The sequence below is a fragment of the Talpa europaea genome (assembly GCF_964194135.1).
Source record: "Talpa europaea genome assembly, chromosome: 8".
Classification (NCBI taxonomy): domain Eukaryota; kingdom Metazoa; phylum Chordata; class Mammalia; order Eulipotyphla; family Talpidae; genus Talpa; species Talpa europaea.
The window spans coordinates 94,396,800-94,421,922 of record NC_140075.1 but is presented as its reverse complement, the minus strand read 5'-3'; the positions used below and the strand labels follow the sequence as shown (position 1 = coordinate 94,421,922).

At 36.7% G+C, this 25,123-nt stretch overlaps 1 protein-coding gene across 9 annotated transcripts in view; it reads right to left on the bottom strand.

The window, feature by feature from the left end:
- Window positions 1–25,123, bottom strand: part of GPHN (gephyrin) — a gene marked incomplete at both ends in the record, with an annotated part of 440,211 nt that overhangs the window by 20,626 nt on the left and 394,462 nt on the right. For all 9 annotated transcript variants that reach the window (XM_084239836.1, XM_084239843.1, XM_084239839.1 and 6 more), the window contains 2 exons: window positions 1,747–1,834; window positions 24,754–24,875. In XM_084239836.1, the coding sequence (XP_084095962.1) occupies window positions 1,747–1,834; window positions 24,754–24,875 (210 nt within the window). The remainder of the gene's footprint in view (window positions 1–1,746; window positions 1,835–24,753; window positions 24,876–25,123) is intronic.

The window sequence follows — 25,123 nt, the reverse complement described above, 5'->3', positions numbered from 1 at the left end:
GATGTCCAGTTCCTAAAATATCTTTCCTAGTAACTTAAAGGTTTAATGTATATATCTTAGCACACAGAGAATAAAATAAGTAAAATCAATGTTTTACTATGTTGACTATTTATGAGAAAACTTCTAAGATAAATGGCATCTTTGTTAATACTAAGAAGCAAGCTAAGGTTGATAAATGTCCCTTACTTATCACAGTTGAGCCACAATTGCCAAACCAATACATGCTTCATACTTGAAGCCTTTTCAAAAGCATGGAAAAGACAAATTTTAGGTTGTCAAATTGGTACTGTCCTACAAATTAATTAGCAACCAAGATAAATTATGCATGAAATACTCTCTGGAGATAACAAATTTAACATCTAAGTATAATCCTAACTTCAGGGTTGGCTTTTTTGATACTCAGAGCACCAGAGAGGCAGTTCCATGGTAATGAAAACAGAAATGCTGCCAATTACTTCTTATAGATCTTCTACAATGCAGATCTCAGCTCCTAGCCTTTGTGACTGCAGGAGAGGTTTACAGCAGCAATTTACTTCACCTAAGGCAAAAGACTTATAGGATACTTTGAGGGGAAACTACTAACCAGGCACTCCGCCGTAAGAAGAACACCTACTTGTTTTTCAACACCTTCACCCTTTGATGTAATCTAACATGGTAGTCTTGGACTTAGATTCTCTCTTTCTTCTAAGGTTTTTGGTAGCTGATGCATTATTGTCAAACACTTTTAAATTAAAGTTTGTAAATGGAAGGCAGAATTCTCAGTTCAGGGTAATGAATCCTGACATTTGCTCTCAGGGACAGTAGAGTTCACTGACCAAAGTCAGGTTATAAATTTAGGCAGTTTTATGTTTTATAGTTACAGAGGGAAGGCAGAAGAATAATCATATACATAAGACCTAGCTTAAAATAAATCAAGTTCTCAGAAAATATAAATTTTAGTAAAAACTTACATAACAATTTTTATTAATTTTTCAGTTTAGTCATTAAAGACAAATGGATACATAGAAAAGGATTATAGACTGGCAAGATATTTTGTGATCTAAAATACGATCAATAAAAATATGATTGGTTACTGTGGTAAAGAATATTTTGTTTTTATAACATTTTTCAGTGAACTCAATAATAATCACAAATGAACATGTTTCACTAAGATATATAATGTTAATTATACTGAGAGATTCAAACTGCGATTTTTTTACTGGACTAAGTGTATACCATATGCAAATATACTTAGTCCTATAAAATCCTATACATATTTGTATTTTATCTTCATCATTATGATTATAATTATTTGTCAGTGGGGCAAAGGAATGCCTAATCCTTTCTTTCTTCTCTGTGGGGAGTTAAGGGTTCTTTCGTAGTTTGGAAATATGTTGGGGAAAGCCATCTTTAAATTGAAATTTTAGTAACAGGAAGGATCTTGGAGCTTTACCTTGGGGGTAAATATCACATATAAAAGCAGTCTCTAATGCAGTAAAGACGAGTGAGCAACAAACTAAAAATCTCCTAGGGTCATCAAAACTATTCTGCAAGTTGTGGGATTCTCTATGATGCTCTTGACGTAAGCTCTCTCACCTATCCATGTTGTATCCCTGTTACAAAGTCCACAGATTTCATAAGCCCATAGATTTTCAGCTTTATAGGACCTTTGCTATGGATACCAGAACGTCTACCAGACCACAGTTAATCAACTGTATGCAAGGACAATGCAGTAGACAAATTTTCATGAGCCCTGTTTTTTCATACCTTTTCCCCCATGGATACACCCCCTGATGTGATGATGACATCAGCACGACTGATACCCTCATTCAAGGCATTGAGTAAGTCATCTGGGCTGGAAAAAAATAAAGACAAATAAATTAACACACACAAGGAAAAGATTTTAGATATAGTGCAAACCTAAAATGAAACCACTGTATTCACTGGGAAGGCATTTGCATGAATACAGAATATGCCATATTCTGTATGAATTGGGAATCAAAAGGGTCTGTGTCAATAGCAGCATAACTCTTATTGTGGAGAAAGAATTTTACAAGTGTGAAAGTAGTGGCTACTGGTACTTGTACAAATTTTTTGCTCTAATAAGGCAGCATAAGGAGAGACAGTAAGGTATTGTACTATCTCTTAGTTTGCCTAAAAATGTGCAGATTTAGTATTAAAAGTCACATGTCCCAGGAAACTCCAGGCACATCTGGATAGTTGGTCTGTCACGATATCGGAAAGATGACCTTTAGAGGGACTATAACTCAAATTAATTGAGACTGGTAATGAATGGGCTGAATTTTAACAGAAAGCATTGAGAAAGGGCCTTGCAAGCAAGAAAACTGCACTTGCAAAAGTGTAGGGTAATGATGAAGATGTGGTAAGTTTATAAATAAGTGTGGAAAATGACCTATCTAGAATGAAGGATTTGACTTGGATTGACTGGGATAGGTTGGGTAGGGCATGATTTTGCAGAATTCTCAAGAATATGGACTTCATCTAACAGGAAAGGGTGGGGAAGGCCCTTTAGAAATATGACGAATCAGTAGGTGTTCATTGGAAAAAAGTATAGAGTAAAAAGAACAAGGAAGGCAAAGTAATAGGGAAGGGTGAAGGAATAGAATGAATAATGGGGATTGAAATTAGGCAGATTCCTGAGTTAAGTGAAAAGACAAGTGCACCAAGTCTTGATTTCAAAATTCACAGATCTAGGAAGAACAGATGAAACAAAATCAAGGATCTTATATTCAGATGTTAGAAGGGCTACAAAAGACTAATGAAAATGAATATGTGAGAAAAAGACAAAATGCCAGGCATCAGGTCTTATGGAGGGATAAGAAGGCAGGGAGTAACTTAAAGGGATTGCTTGGTTAATAATTTAAATCCATGCAAGTGTCAATGTGTATTGTACTTGAATTTCCTTTCAAATGATGGAGGACAGAAAGGGTACCTTTTTTTTTTTTTAAGATTTATTTATTTATGCATATAAGATCTGGGGTACAGGCCAGAGTTGTGGGGGGTGAGAGGATTCACCAGAGACAGAATGGGGAGCAGAACAGGCAGATTGACTTAAATACACTGCTGAGGGGAGCAGCAGGTGAGACAGGAGAGGTCTGCTGCGCCACGTGGCTAAGCTCTCTGGCTGGGGATCGAACTCATGCTGCAGTGGCTGCGGATAGTGTCAAAGGTTGTGTCTTAACCCCTTGCGCCACCAGGGAGGCCCAGAAAAGGTACCTTTTGAGGGACATTTGTCCACTCTTGTTTTTCAAGAAATTTTTTACCCTATGGTGGAATGAAATGTTTCCTTTTCTCCCCTGTAGACATCTAACATGTTACATCTGAAAAAGGAAGTGATCTTAGTTTCTGATTATCTAGTTCCCGCTTTTAGTTCCTCTTGAGGTTTATTATGGTTTTTGGGTTCCATTTAACACCACATTTTCCTGTAAATCCCCTTTGCATAAGCTAGCTTCAGCAAGTTCGTCGTACCTTGAAACCAAATAAAGTCTGAATGATGCAGAGTATGTTTCCTCTAATTTCTTGAGGTAATGAAGTTTGTTCACATGCCTTTACTTTTATGCATTAGTTGATGAGAGGAGGAAGGGTAGGAGGAAGGAAGAGGAAGGGGAGAAGGGGAGGAGAGTGGTGAGGCTGGGGGAGGGCAGTGAAGTTAGAGATTCCAGATAGCATGATTTGTAACTAGGACATCATTTCACTTTTTATACAGAGGTGACAGAGGCAAAGAGAGGTAACAGATATATCAAAGAGACTACCTTCACAGGCTTTAGACGAAATAAGCTAGTTGGGAGGTGATGCAGCACAGAGATTAAGAGTATGAACTCTGGAGTCAGACTGCTTGAGTTTAAACCCTGGTGCTACTACTTGTTAGAACAAAGAACTATGTACAAGTTGCTTAACTATTCTTTGCCTGAGTTACCCATCTATAAAGTAAAAATAATAAAAGCTTGTTATGAGGATTAAGTAGCATAATACAAATAAAACAGTTTATGTAATAGCACCGGTACAAACTAAGTTTTCAAGAAAGCTTATTTGTTGTTTATCATTGCAGTATCAACAGAAGTTTATCAGACAAGCACAGATAACAACCTGGCAAAGTTCAGTTTGGCAGTTTTTTTAAGGAGAATATCCCTGACTAACACAGAAGAAAACCTTATATTGGCTCTCAGGATATTCACAGAGCTGTAGGTAAAAAGCCCAAATGGCTCAATAGCAACTTAGGTTTGACTTCAGCCTGAATAGTTTCATTTACTATTGGGTTCTCTCACTGGATCTGGGAAAAAAAAAAAAAAAAGATCTTTTTTCTTCTCAAGGGGTTGAGTGGCTCTGGGGAGCAAGTATTCAAGGAGAAAGAGACAAAAGTAAAAGTTTAAAAATGGTTCACATTAGGTGCAACCTTCCAACAGAGAGATCTTTTGAAGTCATCCCATTCATTGCTTATGCAGCCAAAAAGGTATCTAGGTATTAAGTGCAGGTAAGATATATGTGTAAAATACAAAAACTAAAAAACCCTACAAGCTGACATGGATATCAAAATTTAACTGGTAGGGCTAACATCTTAGATGAAATATATTGGGGAAATGGGTATATTTAAAGTACTTTTGAACAAAGCTTTTTGAAGATATTTTCCATCAATCTTGTTATATATATATATATTTTTTTTTTTTTTTGGCCTTGTTTATATTCTTTAGGGAAAAAGATAGAAAATTATTCTGTTGTGTTGAACTACGATAAGATATACATGTGATAGGTTCCTGATCACTGCATGCCTAGAGGTCCAGGTGCCTTGCTTTGCTGGATCATATTATATTTAAGTTGAACCAAATGGCTGAAGAATGGAGTCAATGAGAAAAACGTAAAAAAATACAGAAAGATGTGGACTGTGGTCCATTTCAGATGAATGGGCCATAAGTATTATTAACAAAATGCAATGTTGTGGGGGCCTCCCTGGTGGCGCAAGGGGTTGAGACGATCAGTATTTGTCTTTCTCCTTCTGAATTATTTCACTTAGCATGATCCCCTCTAGTTCATCTGTGTTGTCACAAATGGCAAGAGTTTCTCTATTTTTAAAAAAGATTTATTTATTTATGCATACAAGAACTGAGGTACAGGCCAGAGGTGTGGGCGGTGAGAGGATGTTCAAGAATGTTTGAACAAAACTGTGAAACATTATAATCTCACCTTGTGTTATATAAAATGGCCTTATATACAATATATATGAAATTATTTCCCATGAGGTCACTTGACATTTAAGAAATAAAATTAAAAACAGTAGTTTTAAAAGAACTTTCATATCTAGGTGTTAATTTTACAGCTCAAAGAGGCAGGTAGGGCAAGAGAGGACACTGAAGTTCACAGAGGTAGTGACAGGTTCAAGGTGATTCTATGTTTACCCTATTACTCTTTTATTTATTTATTTTTAAAATTGCCTTTTAAAAAAAGATTTATTTATTATTTATTTATACAAGCACTGGGTACAGTCAGAAACACGAGGGTGAGAGAATTCACCAGAGCCAGAGTGGGGAACAGAACAGGCAGACTGACAAAATATACTGCTGAGGAGAGCAGTGGGCGCCACAGGAGAGGTCTGTCACGCCATGTGGGACCCTCCCCGGGGGCCAGGGATTGAACTGGCACTTCAGAGGCTGCGGGCAGCTTTGCAGTCCAGCACTCAAACGCTGCGCCACCAAGGGAGGCCCCTATTACTCTTTTAAACTACAGTAATACCCACATTGTGAAAGACACTTTATTATACATAGCATAGTGTCAGATAAAAGTTATTATTTTAATGTAACTATACAAATGTTTCTGGCTATGCCAAATATGATAAAAAATAAACTGTACATTTAAAATCTGAAATATTTTCTCACATGGCCACTTGAGGTGATGTCAGATCCAGCAGATTGATTTTTCTTAAGTATATACCAGAGGTCCCCTTTTTTCAAAGAACAGCACATCTTAAAGATTATCATTATATCTTCTTTATTAACAACTGCAGTTTTAATTAAATTTAGATCGTGATTAACCACAATTTTAAGGCAAAGCTACGCTAGCATTTGTTTTGATTTACCAATACTATTTTCACTTGTATTATTAAGTACCTACCCATTATTCTCTTGGAATACCAATATTATATGATAACATTCTACAAAAAGCTCATTTAGTAGTAAATGCTAAGAATGTAAATACTAGATGACAGAAAATAGAACTATTAATTGAAGGCTGAAGTCACAAGGTCTAGAATCCAGTTTTTTTCTATATTGCTGAGATGATTCTGAAAAGTTAACATCATTTTCAAAATCTCATTATCTTTATTTGTAAAATGAGAACATTTGGAGTAGGTCTTTTCCATCCCTAAACTTCACTGATTGAAAGTACTTGAAGTTGATTGGGATTCAGTTTGAGCACAAAGTATCGTTTTTAAGTTGACACAAAAGTCTATTTTAAAAATACCAAGCATGTCTTATCCTTAAAGGCTGGCAAAGCCCAGACTTTCACACTGGCAGCTTGCCATTGGTGCTTTGTCAGATCAGGAGCTATGACTTCTGTGTCTTTTACTTTGTGTGATCCTCTTTTCTACTACAACTGCATTTTCATCAGCTCCAAGGTATCCTAGCAGCTTCCTGAGTGCTAAGGGTGAATAGAATTCTCTTCTCAGTAGGCAAAGGAAAATACCAGCAATCTAAAAAGCCAGCATTTGGAGGGTGAAAGAAAAAGCACACAAATTTGGACAGCACCCCGGAAAATAAAACTTCTAGAAAAATAGATACTTTACCAACACAAAACCAAAGCATAAATGGACAATCACTTATAACATTACAAAGATGTTCCAGAACACAAACCATGAATTTTATCTTTAGTTCATGACGGTGAATATACTCCTCACTGAGAGCCTAAGAGTGATGGTACAATACAGGATAAATTCCAAAATAGTAAGGGTCACAGTGTGTAAAAGGAAACAAATAGTATCTGGAATAAACCAACAATAGGGAAAAGGAAAAGAAGACATATCGAAGTTATATAAATAGTAAACATAAAGAAAAGTGAAACATAAAAAAATCAAGGAAATCATTTATTGCCAACTTCATGCAAAGTAGAACAAACTTTATACAACCAAAATCTGGGTTACATTAGCACAGTAACTTAGGGCAGATTCAAGATAGAGCATTTTTTTTTAAAGTTCAAATTCATTTGAATGTTATTTATAAAGGATACGCTTAAAAAGATGGAAGATTGAAAATAAAGGGTAAGGCAAAAAAGATAGCAATGTAAATAGAAAGTAAATTAGAAAAGGCAGGGATGGCATATTAATGTCAAAGTGGAACTTAAAATTAAAACAACTGAAAAGGATAAAGGCAAAAATTGTCATAAAAGGCACATTTATAGAGATGATACAATACATGACCGGTTCACAAGACAGGGTCTCATTTTTTTCTATGCATTTTGACTGCCCCACCCAATTTCATACACATTGAAGACACTCAAAAAATGAACCATGTACAATTACTATAACTTTAATGATATTATAGGTAAATAATGTGGTTTACAGATGGAAGAGAAGATACTATTTAATATTCATATAATCAAAAACAGGATGATCTTTGAAAGGTTGTCATGTAGATGGAGTCAACTTATTTGATGTTGCTTTAGAGGGAAGAACTAGGATTAATGAAAGGAAGAAACAGGGATAAAGACTGACTCAGTGTAATAGAAAAACATTCTGACCATAATAGTCATCCAACAATAAAATGAGCTGTCTCATGAGGCAAATAAAATAAAATCTTCCTTACTAAGAGCATCAAACAAAAACCTAATGTTCAGGTGTTAGAAATTTTTCTCTAACACTTCATTGAGTGAAAGATCGTACTAAAGAGTATCAAAAGTTCCTTTTAAGTCTAAGATATTGTGATTCTATGGAATTACTGAAAGTTAATACAATCACTTTTCTCTTCACATAAGAGTGAAGCACAAAGGGACAACTGACTAGAGCACTGTAAAATAATACTCATCTTATACTCATACTCTTCTCTCTATAACTTTTTGAACACTGGGGATATATTTTTTAAAGATTTATTTATTTATGCATACAAGAGCTGGGGTACAGGTCAGAGATGCAGGGTGCAAGAGGATTAACCAGAGACAAAGTGGGTAACAGAACAGGCAGACTGAACACTGTACACTGCTGAGGGAAGCAGAGGGTGAGACAGGAGAGGTCTGCTGTGCCATGTGGGTAGCTCCCTGGTCGAGGATCAAACTCGTGCTGCAGAGGCTGTGGATTGCTTCATAGTGCGGTGCTTAACCCATTGCACCACCAGGGAGGCTGAACACTGGGGATATTTAACTACTTGAAAAATAAGAGCACTTTTTTCTTCCCAAAGCTATGACAGTCACTGTCAACTTGGGAAGTGGCTACCAGTAAAATAACACTTTCTTTAGAGTTCTAACTTAAGCATCATAGAAACATAAGCTTAATAAGAAGGTAGATAAAAGAGAAAGGAGAAGCATAACTCAAAATAAATCTATTACAGAAAGAATGTTGCTTTCTTAAAACTTTATGAACTAATCAGTTTCTATGAAGGAAAAATATGTCTAGTGGGTATTATATCTTTTGAATTTATATTTTTTCATATTTAAATCTTACTGCTTTGGGGGCTTCTTTCAGTTCAGACATTCTTGCTTTTTAAAATTTATATCTGCCTTAAGTTACTATAATTCTGTTTCTGGCATAAATTTTTTCCCCTAAACCATGAAGTCTGACTTAAAATTTAAAACCAAGGCAGATCCTTTACCCAAATTTAGAGATTATGAATTTCAGATAGAGTATTCAGAATGCAAATGCAGTTTTATTTTAAAATATTTAATGTAAACACACAGATGGACAACAGCTGCTAATTAGTTTCCTGTTTCATCTGTTATACCAACTGTGAGCTGTATCATTTTAAGACGAGTGAAGATGACAGTGGGAGAGTGAGTAAAAAATGCTAGAATTGAAGATTAAGGAATAAATAATAGTATACCAAAAATAAAAAATAATTTAGGATGCATACTGATCATATTCTAATTTCTTCAGAGGTAAAAATAAATTCCTCAGCAACAAATATTTTTTTGGCATCTGCTTCATGCATGAACTCTAGCTACATACTAAATATAGCCACCTTTTAGTCCATCTCACTCCCACTGGATGTTCAGACCCTATAGAGTCATGTAAAAAAAGAATAAATCATGATCCCTGCCTTTAAACTTACAAGGCACTACAGAAAACATGACAAAAACTTAAGAACATGAATGAAATGAGCAATGAAATTAATATCATTACTTTAATACATTAATTAAAATAAAAACACATATATGGAAAAATGATATAAATGTTGAATGGAATAGAATGATCAGAATTGGTTTAGGATAATTTGAAAAGGCTTTTTGGGAGATACTACTTTTCAAGGGAGCTAGGTAAGAAAACAATTTCTGAAAGTTCAGTAACACCTAAAGGTTACTCTTATAAGAATCAGAAACATAAACTGTAATAGAAGGTCTTAAGGATCAAGAAAGGTAACTATAATAGCCACTAAAAATGACTTACTGAGAGTGGGAAGAATCTTGTTATTAAAATGACTGTTATTGAATATAGAATATTTTTGGTTAACCAATAGAAAATGAAAGACCTCTGATCATAAAATAAATGTTAACTGTACTATTCAGACTTCACATTTTGAGCAGAAAATGTGTGAACAGAAAGGTATTTACTTTGTAAAAGAAGCAGACAGTTTATAGCAAGAACCAATTAAATGCAGATCTAAATTCTCTCCATAATTAGAAATTCTTTCAGAACATGAAGTAGGTAGTAGGAAATAAGGATATATATGGGTCACAAATTGAAAGATGGAGGCACTGAGCTTTACCCAAATAATGCTGTATCATTAAATCTATTTTGGATAATTCCTGCTAAATGTGTCAGTTTTATTTATTTTTTTAAAGATTTATTTAATTTATTTATGCATACAAGAGCTGGATGTAGGCCAGAGGGTGTGTGTGTGTGTGTGTGTGTGTGTGTGTGTGCGTGCGTGTGTGAGAGAGAGAGAGAGACAGAGAGAGGATTCACCAGAGACAGAGTGGGGAACAGAACAGGCAGATCTACTGAAATACACTGCTGAGGGGAGCAGCGGGTGACACAGGAGAGGTCTGCTGCGCCAGTGGGTCAGCTCCCTGGCCGGGGATGGAGAGATAGCTTCATAGAGCTGAGAGTTAACACCTTGCACCACTAGGGAGGCTGTAAATGTGTCAGTTTTATAAGAATCCAATTTGCTATTGCTTTGCTTGTTCCCCTTCTGTTTTATGTTACTATGAAGAGGCAGCTTCCAAACTGGCAGCAGCAAGAGCAGGCAACTCAAATCCAAAACACCAAGCTGTGACAGAGCCAAGCAAGCTCAGCATTATGAATGGGGAAGCCTTCTGTGATGGCAGTTTTCCAAAAAGGGGAACCTTTTAATTAATTATGGGAATTTCTCAGTCTTCAGACCTTAAAGTTTAGAAGGTACAAATCAGCAGTTTGGAAGCTATATTACCAAGTGGTTCTATAGCTGATGTAGAAATATAAATAATTCAGTAGTTACAATAAGTATAAGGATTGATATAAATTTAATTAATGCTATACATTATTTAAAAAAATTCCTTAAATGAGTGGATTCTGTGTATTTGAATCATGATTACTGTTTATTATAATCAAGAGGTAAGTGCAAGTGTCTAAGATCATATGTTTATGTTTGTGGGAGCAATTCTGGTACTTTTTAAATAAGAAGCTTTCTAAATCTGGGCCTCCCCGGTGGCGCAATGGTTGAGCGCCAGACTGCGAAGCTTCCCGCAGCCTCTGCAGCACCGGTTCGAACCCCAGCCGACGGGTGAAGGTCCCACATGGCGCGCAGACCTCTCCTGCCGCCCGCTGCTCCCCTCAGCAGTGTGTTTCGTCAGTCTGCCTGTTCTGTTCCCTATTCTGGCTCTGGTGAATTCTCTCACCCTCCCGCGCTTCTGACTGTAACCAGTGCTTGTATAAATAAATTAATAAATCTTTAAAAAATGAAATAAAATTGATTTAAAAAAAATAGGAAGCTTTCTAAATCCATTTGGAATTCCCACTCACAGAAATAAAAAAAGATCACCTATCTGAAAAGTTTTACATTGTGCACTTTTGGGGGTCTGTGTCTCAATTACTAATACAATTCTGTTGTCAGTGTCGTATTTTCAGGTCTGCTCCCATGGCTAAGGTTTTTAAGACTCTTAAGGGATCTTGTAAGAGTCTTCTAAACAGCTACAGAGTTAAACAAAAAAAAGGGTGATAAAGAAGACAGGATTGTTGCTGATTGTCCTAGCCTTAATGGAACTTACTGTCTGGTGGGAAAGAAACTAAGTCAGATTCAAGCCACACATGGCAGCAATTTCTTTAAGAAATCTTATCAAATAAATATTATTAACCAAGGAAAAAGGGAAAAAATGCAAAAACAGAAAAGTATATAAGTGACCAAATGGCCAATATCTTAAACAACTCTGGCCATGATTGTGTTGGCTGGCACATATACTACTCTGTACTTCTTTACCTACTCATACTTCCTAATTTGTCTTGAACTTTTCTCCTCAGTAGGGAAAGAGTAGCTCATGCTGCCTAGGAACACAAAAAGAGACTAACAAATTACTGACTCAGCCATTGGGAAAAGAAAAGCGAGACATTTACTGCCCTATATTCAATGTAGAAATAGGATGGAGCTTAAGAGTAGTTTATCCCTATAAATTTACAGTGTTCTCTTTCCTTCTCTGTTACTTCCTAGAATTTTTTGGCATTGATCTAATTGCTGAGGATAAAGTCATGAGAAACTTGTTTTACATGCCTATTAGCAGTAGGTAAGACAGCAGTTGTTTTAGTTTTCATTTTACCCTTCCTTTCAACACAGCCTTTCATATGGTATACGTTGAACAAATAATCATAAAGTGAGTAAAATAAAAAATTTAAAATGCTCCCAGGTTATTGTGGCTATATGCCAAGATTTAGTTTTATAACTGATCTTCATTTACTTATAACTGAGAAAGAATAGTAACAACCTAATGTCTGACAACAAGAAATCATATGAAATCATATTTTATACTAGAGAATAATATGTGGTTATTAAAGTAATATAGCAGAGGATCAGGTAAAGATGTGGACAGATGTTATTGATATACTAGTAAAAAAAAGAAGATTGGGGAGATGGATCATAGATGCTGTGGTGGTGGGGGAAGTACAGGGACTACACCTGTGGGAAGTAATCAAATATGTCCAAAAATTAATAATGATGTAAGAGAATAAATAAATACATAAATAAACCTGTTTAAAAAAAGGAAGGTAAAAATAAAGGTATGTTTTCTTAGTAACCTTAGATAAGGAATCACATTCCCTGCCCACTCACCAAAGCCAAATATTCTTTTCAAGTGCACATGGAACATTTTCAAGGATAGGCCACATGTTGGGTAGCAAACAAGTGTCAATAAATTCCAGATTGTAATCATATTCTCTGATCACAAAGGTTTCACACCAGAAATAAACCACAAAAAAAGGTAGAAACAAAGCTCAAATATGTGGCAACTAACAACATGCTACTGAAGGATTATTGATTTAAGGAGGAAATCAAGGGAAATATTAAAAATACCTGGAGACAAATAAAAATGTAGACAAAGGCTACCAGTATCTATGGGATACAGCTAAAGTGGTACTAAGAAGGATACAGCAATATAGGCCTACCTAAAAAAAAAAAAAAGAAAATAAGAAAAAGCTAAAAAAAAAAAATCTAACCTTATATTTTAAGGAAACAGGAAAAGAATAAGTGAAAATACAAATACTTCATTGTTTGTATATTGGTACACAACTGAGTTTTGTATATTGATTTTGTAGCCTGCTGCTTTACTGTTCCCTCCCCTCTTTCCTAGAGAACATACTATGCATTTAGTATAACTGATGGTCTAAAAGTAATACATGCTGAGAAAGCAGCCCCAACAATGTGGGGATATGGGGAAAGGAAGAGGTTATAAAACGAAAGGTGATTTTCTCCCTATCGAAGGGAGAGTTGTCTATTTTACAGTGAACAAGAAGCTTTATTTAGGGGTCCAGAAAGTAAATATGAACTTTTATAATAAATCCTCCTGCCATTTCCCCCCAATTTTATATCACCTAAAGATTTAGGATTTTGCAATTCAGATCCTTATAATTCATTTATATATAGTTCATATTTAGCTCAAAATTTAAAGATAAATTTTCCTTCTTTGGCATTTGAAATGTTCACAGTTATTTAAAGATTTAAGGGTTTTATTCATTTAAATGGGTATAATTTCTTTAGTTTTTAGCCTTAATATTAATGAATTGTGGGTGCTAAGCCCAGTTAAAAGGGCACCATGGAAAAGTGAAAGAAGAAAAGCGAATTAAATAGGACTGGGGTGGACTCCTCACTCTGCCTTTCATTAGTTGCATGACTAAGCAGACTTTTTAGTATTTTTGAGCTTCAGTATTATTATGTACAAAATAGGATAAAAAATACTCTCCTGGCTTTGCTGTTTCATTAAGTTGAAGTAACTGAAAGAATGTAAATAGTGCTGTATATAGTAGATACTCAGTAAAGATTAGTGTCTCTTCCAAGGCAAAGACTAACATGTTTGGAGTAAGAAGACTGAAGATGATATGGTTTGGGTTGGGAGGAAAGAGAAAAGTGGAAAAGAATTGAAAAAATTTTGTAGTTCTTACTGATAACCATTTTATTAATCTCTGTAGTGCCGAAGACCAGTACAATGCCTGAGCATAAAAGTTTGTTGAATTATTAGCATATGCATACCCAAATATAATAAAACCCAATTCTGCCATAGATATATAATTTATACTTTAGAAAGACTATACTGGTAGCAGACTAGAGAGTAAATCTGAGAGGAATAAGACTTAACCAGGGAATCTAGTTAAGAGGCTAATCCCATATGTGTAGACAAAAATAGAGAGCCCTGGCATGAAGAGATGGAAATGCAGAGATAGCTAGGAGGGAAAATCTGGAGGACTTAAATATAGAGATGAGAGAAAAGGAGGAGTTATGATGACTTCTATTCAGGTTTCTTCTAACTTGGATGATGGAGTGGTTGGTGGTTATTGAGGTGGAAGAACATGTTGAGTTAGCTGTGCCTATGAACTTAAAGGAAATCCATCTGGTAAGCAGGTGGATCTAGGTATGAAGCTCAAGACAGATTTGGGATTCATCAGCATAAGGAATCAGAAGGACAGAAAGCCACAAGTAAGCCATAAGGACACTATACTTAAGGAATGAACATAGAAAGACAAGCTATAAGAACCAAAAAGGAATAAACTATAAACGTAACATTAAGATGTGGAAATGGTATAGTGCTATAGAGGTATATAAAATTGTGGTAGAGATAACTAGATTTTGGGGGGCATTTTATTTGAGACATATCATTTGTAATTCAGATGAAGACAACTCAACATTGACACACTTCTGTGTAATAGTCTTCATAATGTGTTTTGAGTTAGACTCTTTATTTTCAATTCTACTTCCAAATTTAAGTTTAAACTCTAGCTTTCCAAAATACTTTGGTTGCTAGGCTGTAATTTCTAGTACATAGAATTTCAAGGGCAAGATCTATGTCTATCCCAACTCTGTATCTTCAATAGCCTTTGGCTTACAATTCATAGTAGATGCACAATTGAATTTACTACATCCTTGTTGCTTCCTTATTCATGGACCAGCAGTTGGTATACTTGGGAGCTTTTAGAAATGTAAGATCTTGGCTCATCCAGATTTGTTGATTTAGAATTATTTAAATATGAGATCTCAAAATTATATTGTTTTCTTTATTTTTTTTTTTTAATTTATTTATACAAGAACCAGGGTACAGGCCAGATGTGTGGGAGGGTGAGAGGATTCACTAGAGACAGAGCTGGGAACAGAAGAGGCAGACTGAGTGAAATACACTGCTGAGGGGAGCAGCGGGCGAGACAGGAGAGGTCTGCTGCACCATGTGGGTATCACGCCAGCCAGCTGAGATAGAACCTGCACTGCAGAGGCTGTGGACAGCCTCACAGCGCTGTGCTCAACTGCCTGCACCACCAGGGGAGGCCCTGTTTTCTTTATTCTTAGTCCATCTCCAACATCAGCCTATGTAAAAACACCTTGGTCAAATTACCTTTCTTAAATAAAAGCTTATTATGTCAATTTTGTTTAAAAAATGACTTCAGAGGGGGGCGGAGCAACATGGCGGCGAGGAGACGCTGCGAGTAAGATCTCCCATTAAAAAAAGTTAATAGGGAGGAAAAGCGGCAGGTCCCAGTGAGAACTGGGACACTTAAGATAAACGGGTGACTCCAGCAAACTACCCGAAGAAGAAAGTGGCCATAAAAGAGGACTAGAAGGGAGGGAAGCGCAGAACCCTGCTCTCCTCCCCCGCCCACAGAGGCGGCACTCTCCGACCGACCGGCAGAGAGGAGGAAAACAACAAACCAAAACGGCCAACAAGAACAAACCACGCAGCAAGCGGGACTGTGAGTGGAAAGGAACTATTGCAGCCACCACACCCCGTGAACGGGAGCTGAGGCGAACCCTGCAGGATTCGCCGTGGCGGTGAGCGAACGGCTCCGGGCGCCAGAGAGAAGAACAAAGACCCCGGGAGACACGCACACAGCCCGGGCTGCCGGTAAGCTTGCGCGGAAAAGCGGCGCGCAGGGCGCGCTTGAAAAGCAAGTGCAGACCGGGATCGCGGCTGCCCAGGTCCCCGCGCCTGCGACCTAGGCTTGCGGGGAGACGCACGGAGGTCCTTACTGAGGTGAAGGTCCCTCCCTGAGTAAGCAGGAACCAGGCGCCCAGGCACGGGAGCGGTGCAAAAGGCGCCATTCCCGCGCCACTGAACTGTGCTACAGCCCACGTCCTGGAACTGAGGGCTTTGAACTGAGACCCGGGGCACGAAAATTCGGGGCGTGGGTTCTCCACGACGGTGGGGCACAAGGCAGACACAGCACCCCAAAGCTGTTGAGGTGTACCCTACCATTCCCGCTCTGTTCCCTGTCCCACGGGGTTGGGGGAGGCGAAAAACAGCCCCCCAAGGACAATATGAGAGATCTCTGGCGCCACCTAGCGACCAGGAAAAAAAAGTCACTAACACCCCATAGAACAGGAAATTTCTTAAGACTGCTTGAAAAGGGCAGAAGGCTTCTGGAGGACCCAGTGGCCAGCCGGGAAGTTAGCCCACGCCAGGCCCCTTCCGACCAGCAGTTTGTGCCCACAGAGGGAGCAGGCACCCACGTCCGGGGCAGACCGGGTGCGCAGAAGAGTGTGCCTGAAACCGGAGGCGCAGGGACTGCATCCTGCTTCGCCATTTTAGAACAGGGACATTTCTTCAGTAAAAACTGCCTAAAACCAGCAGAAAGCTCCCCCAGAAGACAGAGATGGCTCCTGGAAGAGCCAGAGGGGAGCGGAGAAGTTCACCCAAGATGCCAGTCAGTCCGAGCAACACAGTGTCCCAACGCATACGACAAATTAGAAAACAGACAGTAGGGAGTAGAAGAACCACACACAACCTAACAACTCCTCAGGAAAGAAGCACACCACAAAAAGAAAACCACTCCCCAGATTGCAAGGACAGCAACTTGGAAGAACTTCTGAGCCTTCCAGAAAGAGAATTTAAAATTGCCATGATTAAAAAAGTGATAGATCAGAAGAAGGAAATTGAGTCCCTAAAGAGGGAAGTAAAAGAAATGCAGGAGATCAAAGAATTAATGGAGGAACTAAAGAACTCTGGGAAAAGCAATGAAAGCAGAATAGGTGAAATGGAAGAGCGAATAAGTACTCTTGAAGACACAGAAATAAAAAGAACCAAAACAGAAAAGGAAAGAGAAGTACGAAGGAAAAAGAATGAAAAAAGACTTCGGGAACTATCTGACTCCATGAGGAAAGGAAATATAAGAGTTATAGGAATTCCAGAATGAGAGGAGAGAGATGTAGGAACAGAGAAAATATTCATGGATATAATTGAAGAGAACTTCCCAAATGCGAAGAAGGAGCTGAAAATTGATATACAAGAAGCAAGAAGAACACCAAACTTCCACGACGAAAGGAAAAACACAGCAAGACACATAATAGTAAAGCTCCCAAGAATCCAGGACAAGGAAAAAATAATGAAGCTGACAAGAGGGAAGAAACAGATAACATTCAAAGGAAAACCAATCAGGCTGACATCAGACTTCTCTGAAGAAACACTACGGGCAAGGAGAGAGTGGAGGGACATAGTCAACCGACTCCAAGAAAACAGATGCCAACCAAGAATACTCTATCCCACAAAGCTCTCTTTCCTCCATGAAGAAAGAATATGGACCTTCCCAGACAAAGAGAAACTCCGGAATTTCATTATGACTAAACCCGCACTCCAAAAAATACTACAAGGAATCCTAAAGCCAGAACCTCAGAGGGATGAATAACAACGAAAGAAGACCAAAAAAAAAAAAAAGTTATTAAAAGAATAAATAAATAAAATCAAAGGAAAGACAAACACAATGGCAAATACAGATGCTAACATATCAATATTAACTCTAAATGTAAATGGACTAAACTCTTCAATAAAAAGACACAGAGTTGCAGCCTGGATTAAGAAACAAAACCCAACCTTTTGCTGTCTCCAGGAAACACATTTAGCTACAAAAGATAAAAATAGGCTCAAAGTCAAAGGATGGAAAACAATCCTACAAGCAAATGGGCCAAAAAAGAAAGCAGGAACAGCTATACTTATATCAGATAAAACAGACTTCAAACTCAAAAAAATAAAAAGAGACCCCAATGGTCACTACATTATGATTAAGGGGACAATACTTCAAGAAGAAATAACACTCATTAACATATACTCACCAAACGAAAGAGCACCAAAATATATCAGACAACTGTTGTCCTCTCTGAAAACAGACATCAGAGAAAACACATACGTAGTGGGAGACTTCAACACACCACTATCAACAATGGATAGATCAACAAGACAAAAAATAAGTAAAGAAACCAAAGCTCTAAATAAGGACCTAGAGCATTTGGGCTTAACAGACATCTATAGAACACTAAACCCAAAAAAAACGGAGTACACATTTTTCTCAAGCGCACACGGATCATTCTCCAGGATCGATCACATACTGGGGCACAAGACAAACATCAACAGATACACCAAGATTGAAATCATACCAACCATCTTTTCTGACCACGAAGGCATCAAACTAGAAATAAATCATAAAAAGAAGGCAAGGAACTATCCTACCTCATGGAGATTAAAAGCCACACTACTGGAAGACCACTGGACTAACGAGGAGATCAAAGAAGAAATTAAAAAATTCTTTGAATTGAATGACAAGGAGGACACCAATATCCTAAATGTATGGGATGCAGCAAAAGCAGTAATAAGAGGAAAATATATAGCAATAGAAGCTCACATCAAAAAACAAGAAAGAACTCAAAGAAACAACCTAATCTCGAAGCTCAAAGATCTAGAAAAAGAACAACAAAAAAAACCCCAAAACCAGTAGAAGAAAAGAAATAATAAAAACCAAAGCAGAAATAAATGAAATTGAAACTAAAAAAACAATCCAAAAGATCAATGAAACCAAGAGCTGGTTCTTTGAAAAAATAAATAAAATAGACAAACCCCTAGCCAGGCTCACAAAGGAAAATAGGGAGAAAGCACAAATACACAGGATCATAAATGAAGAGGAGAAATCACAACGGACACAGCAGAAATCAAAAGAATAATCAGTAACTACTATGAACAGTTATATGGAAACAAGTTCAACAATCTAGAGGAGATGGACAAATTCCTACAACTCTACAATCACCCAAAGCTAGATAAAGAAGAAATAGAACACCTAAACAGACCAATTACAAGCAGCGAAATTGAAATGGTAATCAAAAACCTCCCCAAAAACAAAAGCCCAGGACCTGATGGATTTACAAATGAATTCTACCAAACATTCAGAGACGAATTGGTACCTATCCTTCACAAACTCTTCCAAAAAATTGAGAAGGAAGGGACAATACCAAACACGTTCTATGAAGCCAATATTACACTAATACCAAAACCGAACAAGGACAACACAAAAAAGGAAAACTATAGGCCAATCTCCCTAATGAACACTGATGCAAAAATCCTCAATAAAATTTTAGCTATCAGAATCCAACAATGTATCCATAAGATAATTCACCACGACCAAGCTGGATTCATTCCAGGGGCACAAGGATGGTTTAACATCTGAAAATCAATCAACGTTATCCAACACATCTACAAAAAGAAATATAAAAACATATGATAATATCAATAGATGCTGAGAAAGCTTTCGACAAAGTGCAACACCCATTCATGATAAAAGCCCTTGAAATTCTTGGGATACAAGGAACATACCTCAACATCATAAAGGCCATCTATGACAAGCCAACAGCCAGTATCATTCTCAATGGTGAAAAGCTGAAAGCAATTCCATTAAGATCTGGAACAAGACAAGGATGTCCACTCTCACCACTGCTTTTCAATATAATACTGGAAGTCCTAGCCAGGGCAATAAGACAAGAGAAAGACATCCAAGGAATCCAAATAGGAAAAGAAGAAGTCAAACTATCACTATTTGCAGATGATATGATAATATACATACAGAACCCCAAAATCTCCACAGAAAAACTAATTCAACTCATCAATCAATTCAGTAAAGTGGCAGGATACAAAATCAACACGCAAAAGTCAGTAGCCTTCCTATACACAAACAATAAATCTGAAGAAGAAGAAATAAAAAAAACCATCCCTTTTGTTATTGAAACAAAAAAAATCAAATATTTGGGAATAAATCTAACAAAAGAGGTAAAGGACCTATACAAAGAAAATTATAAAACACTGTTAAAAGAAATAGAAGAAGACACAAAGAAATGGAAAGACATCCCCTGCTCATGGATTGGAAGAATAAACATTATTAAAATGGCCATCCTACCAAAAGCAATATACAGATTCAATGCTATTCCAATCAAAATCTCAATGTCATTCTTCAAAGAAATAGAACAATTATTTATGAAATTCATATGGAATCACAAAAAACCCCGAATAGCCAAAGCTCTCCTGAAAAAAAAAGAAGGAAATGGAGGCATCACACTCCCAGACTTCAAACTATACTACAAAGCCATAATCATCAAAACTGCATGGTATTGGAACAAGAACAGACATACAGGCCAATGGAATCGAATAGAAAATCCAGAAATAAACCCACAGATTTATGGTCAACTAATCTTTGACAAAGGAGCAAAGACTATGCATTGGAGCAAAGAAAGTTTGTTCAATAAATGGTGCTGGGAAAACTGGGTCGCTACATGCAAAAGAATGAAGCTTGACCACTACCTCACACCATACACAAAAATCAACTCAAAATGGATTAAAGAACTAGACATAAGACCTGAAACCATAAAATACGTAGAAGGAAATATAGGCGAAACACTACGGGATTTGCACATCAAAGACATCTTTACAGACACATCACCCAAAGCAGTGATAGTGAAGACAAAGATAAACAGCTGGGACTACATCAAATTAAAGCGCTTCTGCACAGCAAAAGAGACAATAACAAAAACAAAGAGAAACCCCACCAACTGGGAGAACATTTTTGCACCCAACACTAATGATAAAGGACTGATCACAAAAATCTGCAAAGAGCTGATGAGACTCAGCAACAACAAAGAAAATAATCCAGTCAAAAAATGGGCAGAAGAGCTAAAAAGAAACTTCTCTGAAGAGGAAATGCAAATGGCCAACAGACATATGAAAAAATGTTCAACATCACTTGTCATCAGGGAAATGCAAATCAAAACTACCATGAGATACCATCTCACACCAGTGAGAATGGCACATATTAAAAAAACTAGCAACAACAAATGTTGGCGAGGGTGTGGAGAAAAAGGAACTCTTCTGCACTGTTGGTGGGAGTGCAAACTGGTCCAACCACTATGGAGAGCTGTGTGGAGATTTCTGGACCTACTAAACATAGAGCTTCCATATGATCCAGCAATTCCACTCCTAGGTATTTACCCAAAGGACACAGAAACATCAATTCCAAAGAGCACTTGCACCCCTATGTTTATAGCAGCACTGTTTACAATAGCTAAGCTTTGGAAACAACCCAAATGCCCAAAAATAGATGACTGGATCAAGAAGATGTGGTACATATATACCATGGAATATTACTCAGCATTCAGAAAAGATAAACACATGCAATTTGCAGCAACATGGATGGCGCTGGAAGGGATCATGCTCAGCGAAATAAGCCAAAAAGAAAAAGAAAAACACCGGATGGTCTCACTCATAGCAGGAATCTAGAAAACTTAAATAAGGGACCAGGAAAATGAATATAAGAAAGTGAAAATCAAAATCAACAAAAAACTATGAACCAGAGACACTTTTTGTGGGGTGGGGGGCGGGAGGGGAAGGCTTGGGGTCAGAATGGGGCGTTTGCAATTGTATGGGGGAATATAAAAATAAAATTTATTATTTACAAAAAAAATGACTTCAAATTTAACTGAATTGGATACTTCTACCAGGGTTGCAAAGCCTTTCAAATGGCTTCTAGATTTCTACCAAATTTACTTGCATTATCTTTCTACCTGAATGTTCTGTTTTAGTTGGGCTGGCTAAAAGCTGTTCATTTATACTTTTCAATCTTTGTATTTCCTTGTCCATTTTTGCTCATTCCATGTTTCCTTCTTGATTAAGATATTCTCTTTTTCTAATTATACAAACCTTATTCATCCTTCATGTCCTAGCTTAAATTGCACCTTTATAAAACTCTCTCTGACTCCAGCCTATAGTGATACTTCATAATTATATTTATTATCCTGTCTTCATTTCGATAGCAGAGAATTGTCACTTGTTAACTTAAAAAAATAAGATTCCATTTCTATCTTTACCACTAACTTTCATAATGCTGGGAAGTACAGTTAACATCTCTGGATTTAAAAATTTTTCTTTGTAAAGAAAAATACTTAGGAAATTCAACAGTTTTGTGTTCCATACAATGTGAAAAAACATGTCTTAGGGAATGTATTTGATATACACATAATATTTATAAAAGAGTTCCTTTAAAATATAGTTGCTCATTCTCAGGTATTTGAAGCATCCCTCTGGTAATCGTAATTGTACCCTCTTTTAAAATAAAATACACAATAAACAAAGACAACATTCAGCCTAGTTCAATCCAAATGTTTTACTCTTCAACTTTCACATTTATTGTTAAAATTATGGTAGGTGGCAGCAATAAGAGCCAAAAAATATAATCATACCCAATTTAAAAACTAGACTCAAGCCTTTTTAGCACACAAGAATAGATCTCTTTGTTTCTTACTCTTATCTGTCTTGGCTGAGCAGGGATTCTGTGCTCACTGACATTCTTGAGTTATTTCTCTCCCTGCTTTAAACATAGGGTAGTTTCTCCCATGACCCTCCTTGTTTTACTGGAAAGTTTCACATAGAGACCTTTGTATAAAAGACTTTTGCTTTCATCTGTAAATGATAATGGAAAAATGAAGAAGGAGGCAAACTTCACAGAATATCAACAGGCTGCAGATTAAAAGTACCTTGTTTCTTTTGCTAAACTCAGCACAGCTTTCTGTCAGAATAGTTATAAATTCATTCCTCCCACATCCCACCTCTGCATTTTAAACCATTTACTTTGGGTCTCTTTTCCACATAGCACTCTAAGACTGATAAAGTCTATATTTGCTAGAATTATATCTCAAAAAAATTGTTCTTGGTTTTATGTAAGGTTTTTTGATGGGAGAAAAGAATATATATTAGAAATGCATACATTCTCTGAATTGCCTATATTTTGTTGATAGTTTTTTTTTGTCATTCTTTATATGCCGTTTTCAAGGTAAATTTTTGGAGTTATATGCAATATTAACATTAATTATTAGCAGATATCTATCATAAATCATTAGTGCAGTCCCCAGAAAATTAAATATTTATACATCAACACATGTACCTTTATAGTAAAGTTTACTGTATAGTAAAGTAATGGCAGTTTACTGTATAGTAAAGTAATAGAGGATATTAAGTAATTTTTTTGGTATATAAAAGTACAGCTATAAAAGGTCAAAAGACACACAATTATAGTCTAGAACATCTTAGAGAAGACATAGTTAAAAAAAAGAACTTCTTTCATCTTATATTAGAGTCTCATTAATGCACTTGGAGGCAGTGTCAGAGACAATGGTAGGCGGGAAATAAATCAAACAATTTGGTGAGTTGTTCCCTAGTGTTTTAGGTCTGCTCTGTGCTTTTGGAACTCTTGGATTTGTCCTATCTTTTCTCAAAAGTTAATTTTTATCTTCTTTAAAGGCGTATCTATATCAGGATAGTTTTTGCTGCTTGAAGTTTACATGAAAGTATGTATTACTGGTCAGGTCTAAATTAAATAACCACTTCCCTCTCCCTTTACTTTTCAGAGGGTTTCTTTCTAGGCTAGGGACCTGGATCAGGGTGATCATACTAGGTAAGCCATGAGATTGACTTCACAAGCATGAGTTTTAAGCTAGATAGGTACTTGGCTATAGACTTCTCTAGAACTAGACATCTTGGTAAATACAAATAGTGAAGATTCTAAAGAAAGTTGTTTGAAATATGTCTAACAGTCTCTATTCCAATGTCCTCTGAGAAGGAAAAAAAATCTGGAGAAAAGAACTTTAAAAGGTGAAATGACATAAAAGCTACCACTATTTAGGGCACTATCAAGATGCTATGCCTAAGGTTTGCATTGTGTTGTGTCCAGTTTGAGTCAAAGATGGGGTATATGGTGTCAGAGGATATACAGTGAAATGGTAGGGCAGAGTCTCTTCAAAAGCACAGTTGAGTCCTGTGTGGAAAGCATTCATCTTAAGGGAAGAAGTAACCAGGCATAAAGAGCTTTAGACTCGGTGACAAGATGGTGATGAGCTAGAAAGGGGTGAATATGGGTGATAAAGACATCATGGTATCCAACACACGTTTGTCTCCTAGCTTTGTATTCACCAGTCTCATGTTTTGGCACTACAAAAAGTAGGCACATTCTTGGTCATCTGGAAATAGAGCCTGGTGAAATATGGCTGAGGAGTCTTGATGGTTAGTAGGATGCTCAGAAAGAGCAGACTTGCTTCTGAGCCCATGTGATACACATAGAGATTTGCATAAATACTTGGGGGAATTCAGCAGAGGACTGAGTTAATTTACTAAATGTGGTAATAGGCTCTTAGAGAGGGGCAATTACATCAGTATGCTTTTCTTTGAAGTATTTACAAGTGGGTGAAGCCTGAAGAAATTTGGGATATATTAGTGATTTAAAAAATCAACATAAAAATCCAGTTAGTGCTAATTTTCTATTTTACTCTCCTCATGCATTTTCTTTTTCTTGAAACAAGTAAAAGTTTGGACAGGAAAAACACCATCACTATTAGTTCCACTAGGATAAAGCCAACACTACCAAATAAGATCTCCGTAAACCTAATATACCTGGAAGAGAGCAAAATACTTCTCCTGTTGTAATAAGCATTTCAGGAAAATGTCTAGTCCTTACGGACATAGATACCTGAATAATTCTTTGACTTCTGAAGAATGAAATGAGCAAAAATTATGGTGTTAAATTACTCTTTAGTAAAAATCACACTTAGCTCTCAAAATTCATATTTGTACAAGAATAGCTTCAAAATAAAATCTAATACTTACTTGTCTCCCACAATTCCCAGGTTGATTGTGGGGTAACCATGTTCCTGAATTGTTGCTAAGAGGGTTGAACGATTACTGTCTCGAATTTTTCCTGGTAAGAGGTCATCTTCAGGATTTAGCAGCTATAAAGTTAAAAACAAACAAAAAAACAAACAAAAAAACAAACCCACAAATTATTCTTTAAGATAATGTTGCCTATTTTTATTACAAAAAAGGATAGCTAACAAAGTTCAGCATATCTAGCATCTATCTGCTAAGTAGGAGATATATACCCAAAGGGTCTTAAAATAAACACTGCAAGTATAGTAGGATGTTCCTCCAGAATTTAAAAAAGAAATGCAGCAATTGAACTGGTGACAAATAATAGGTT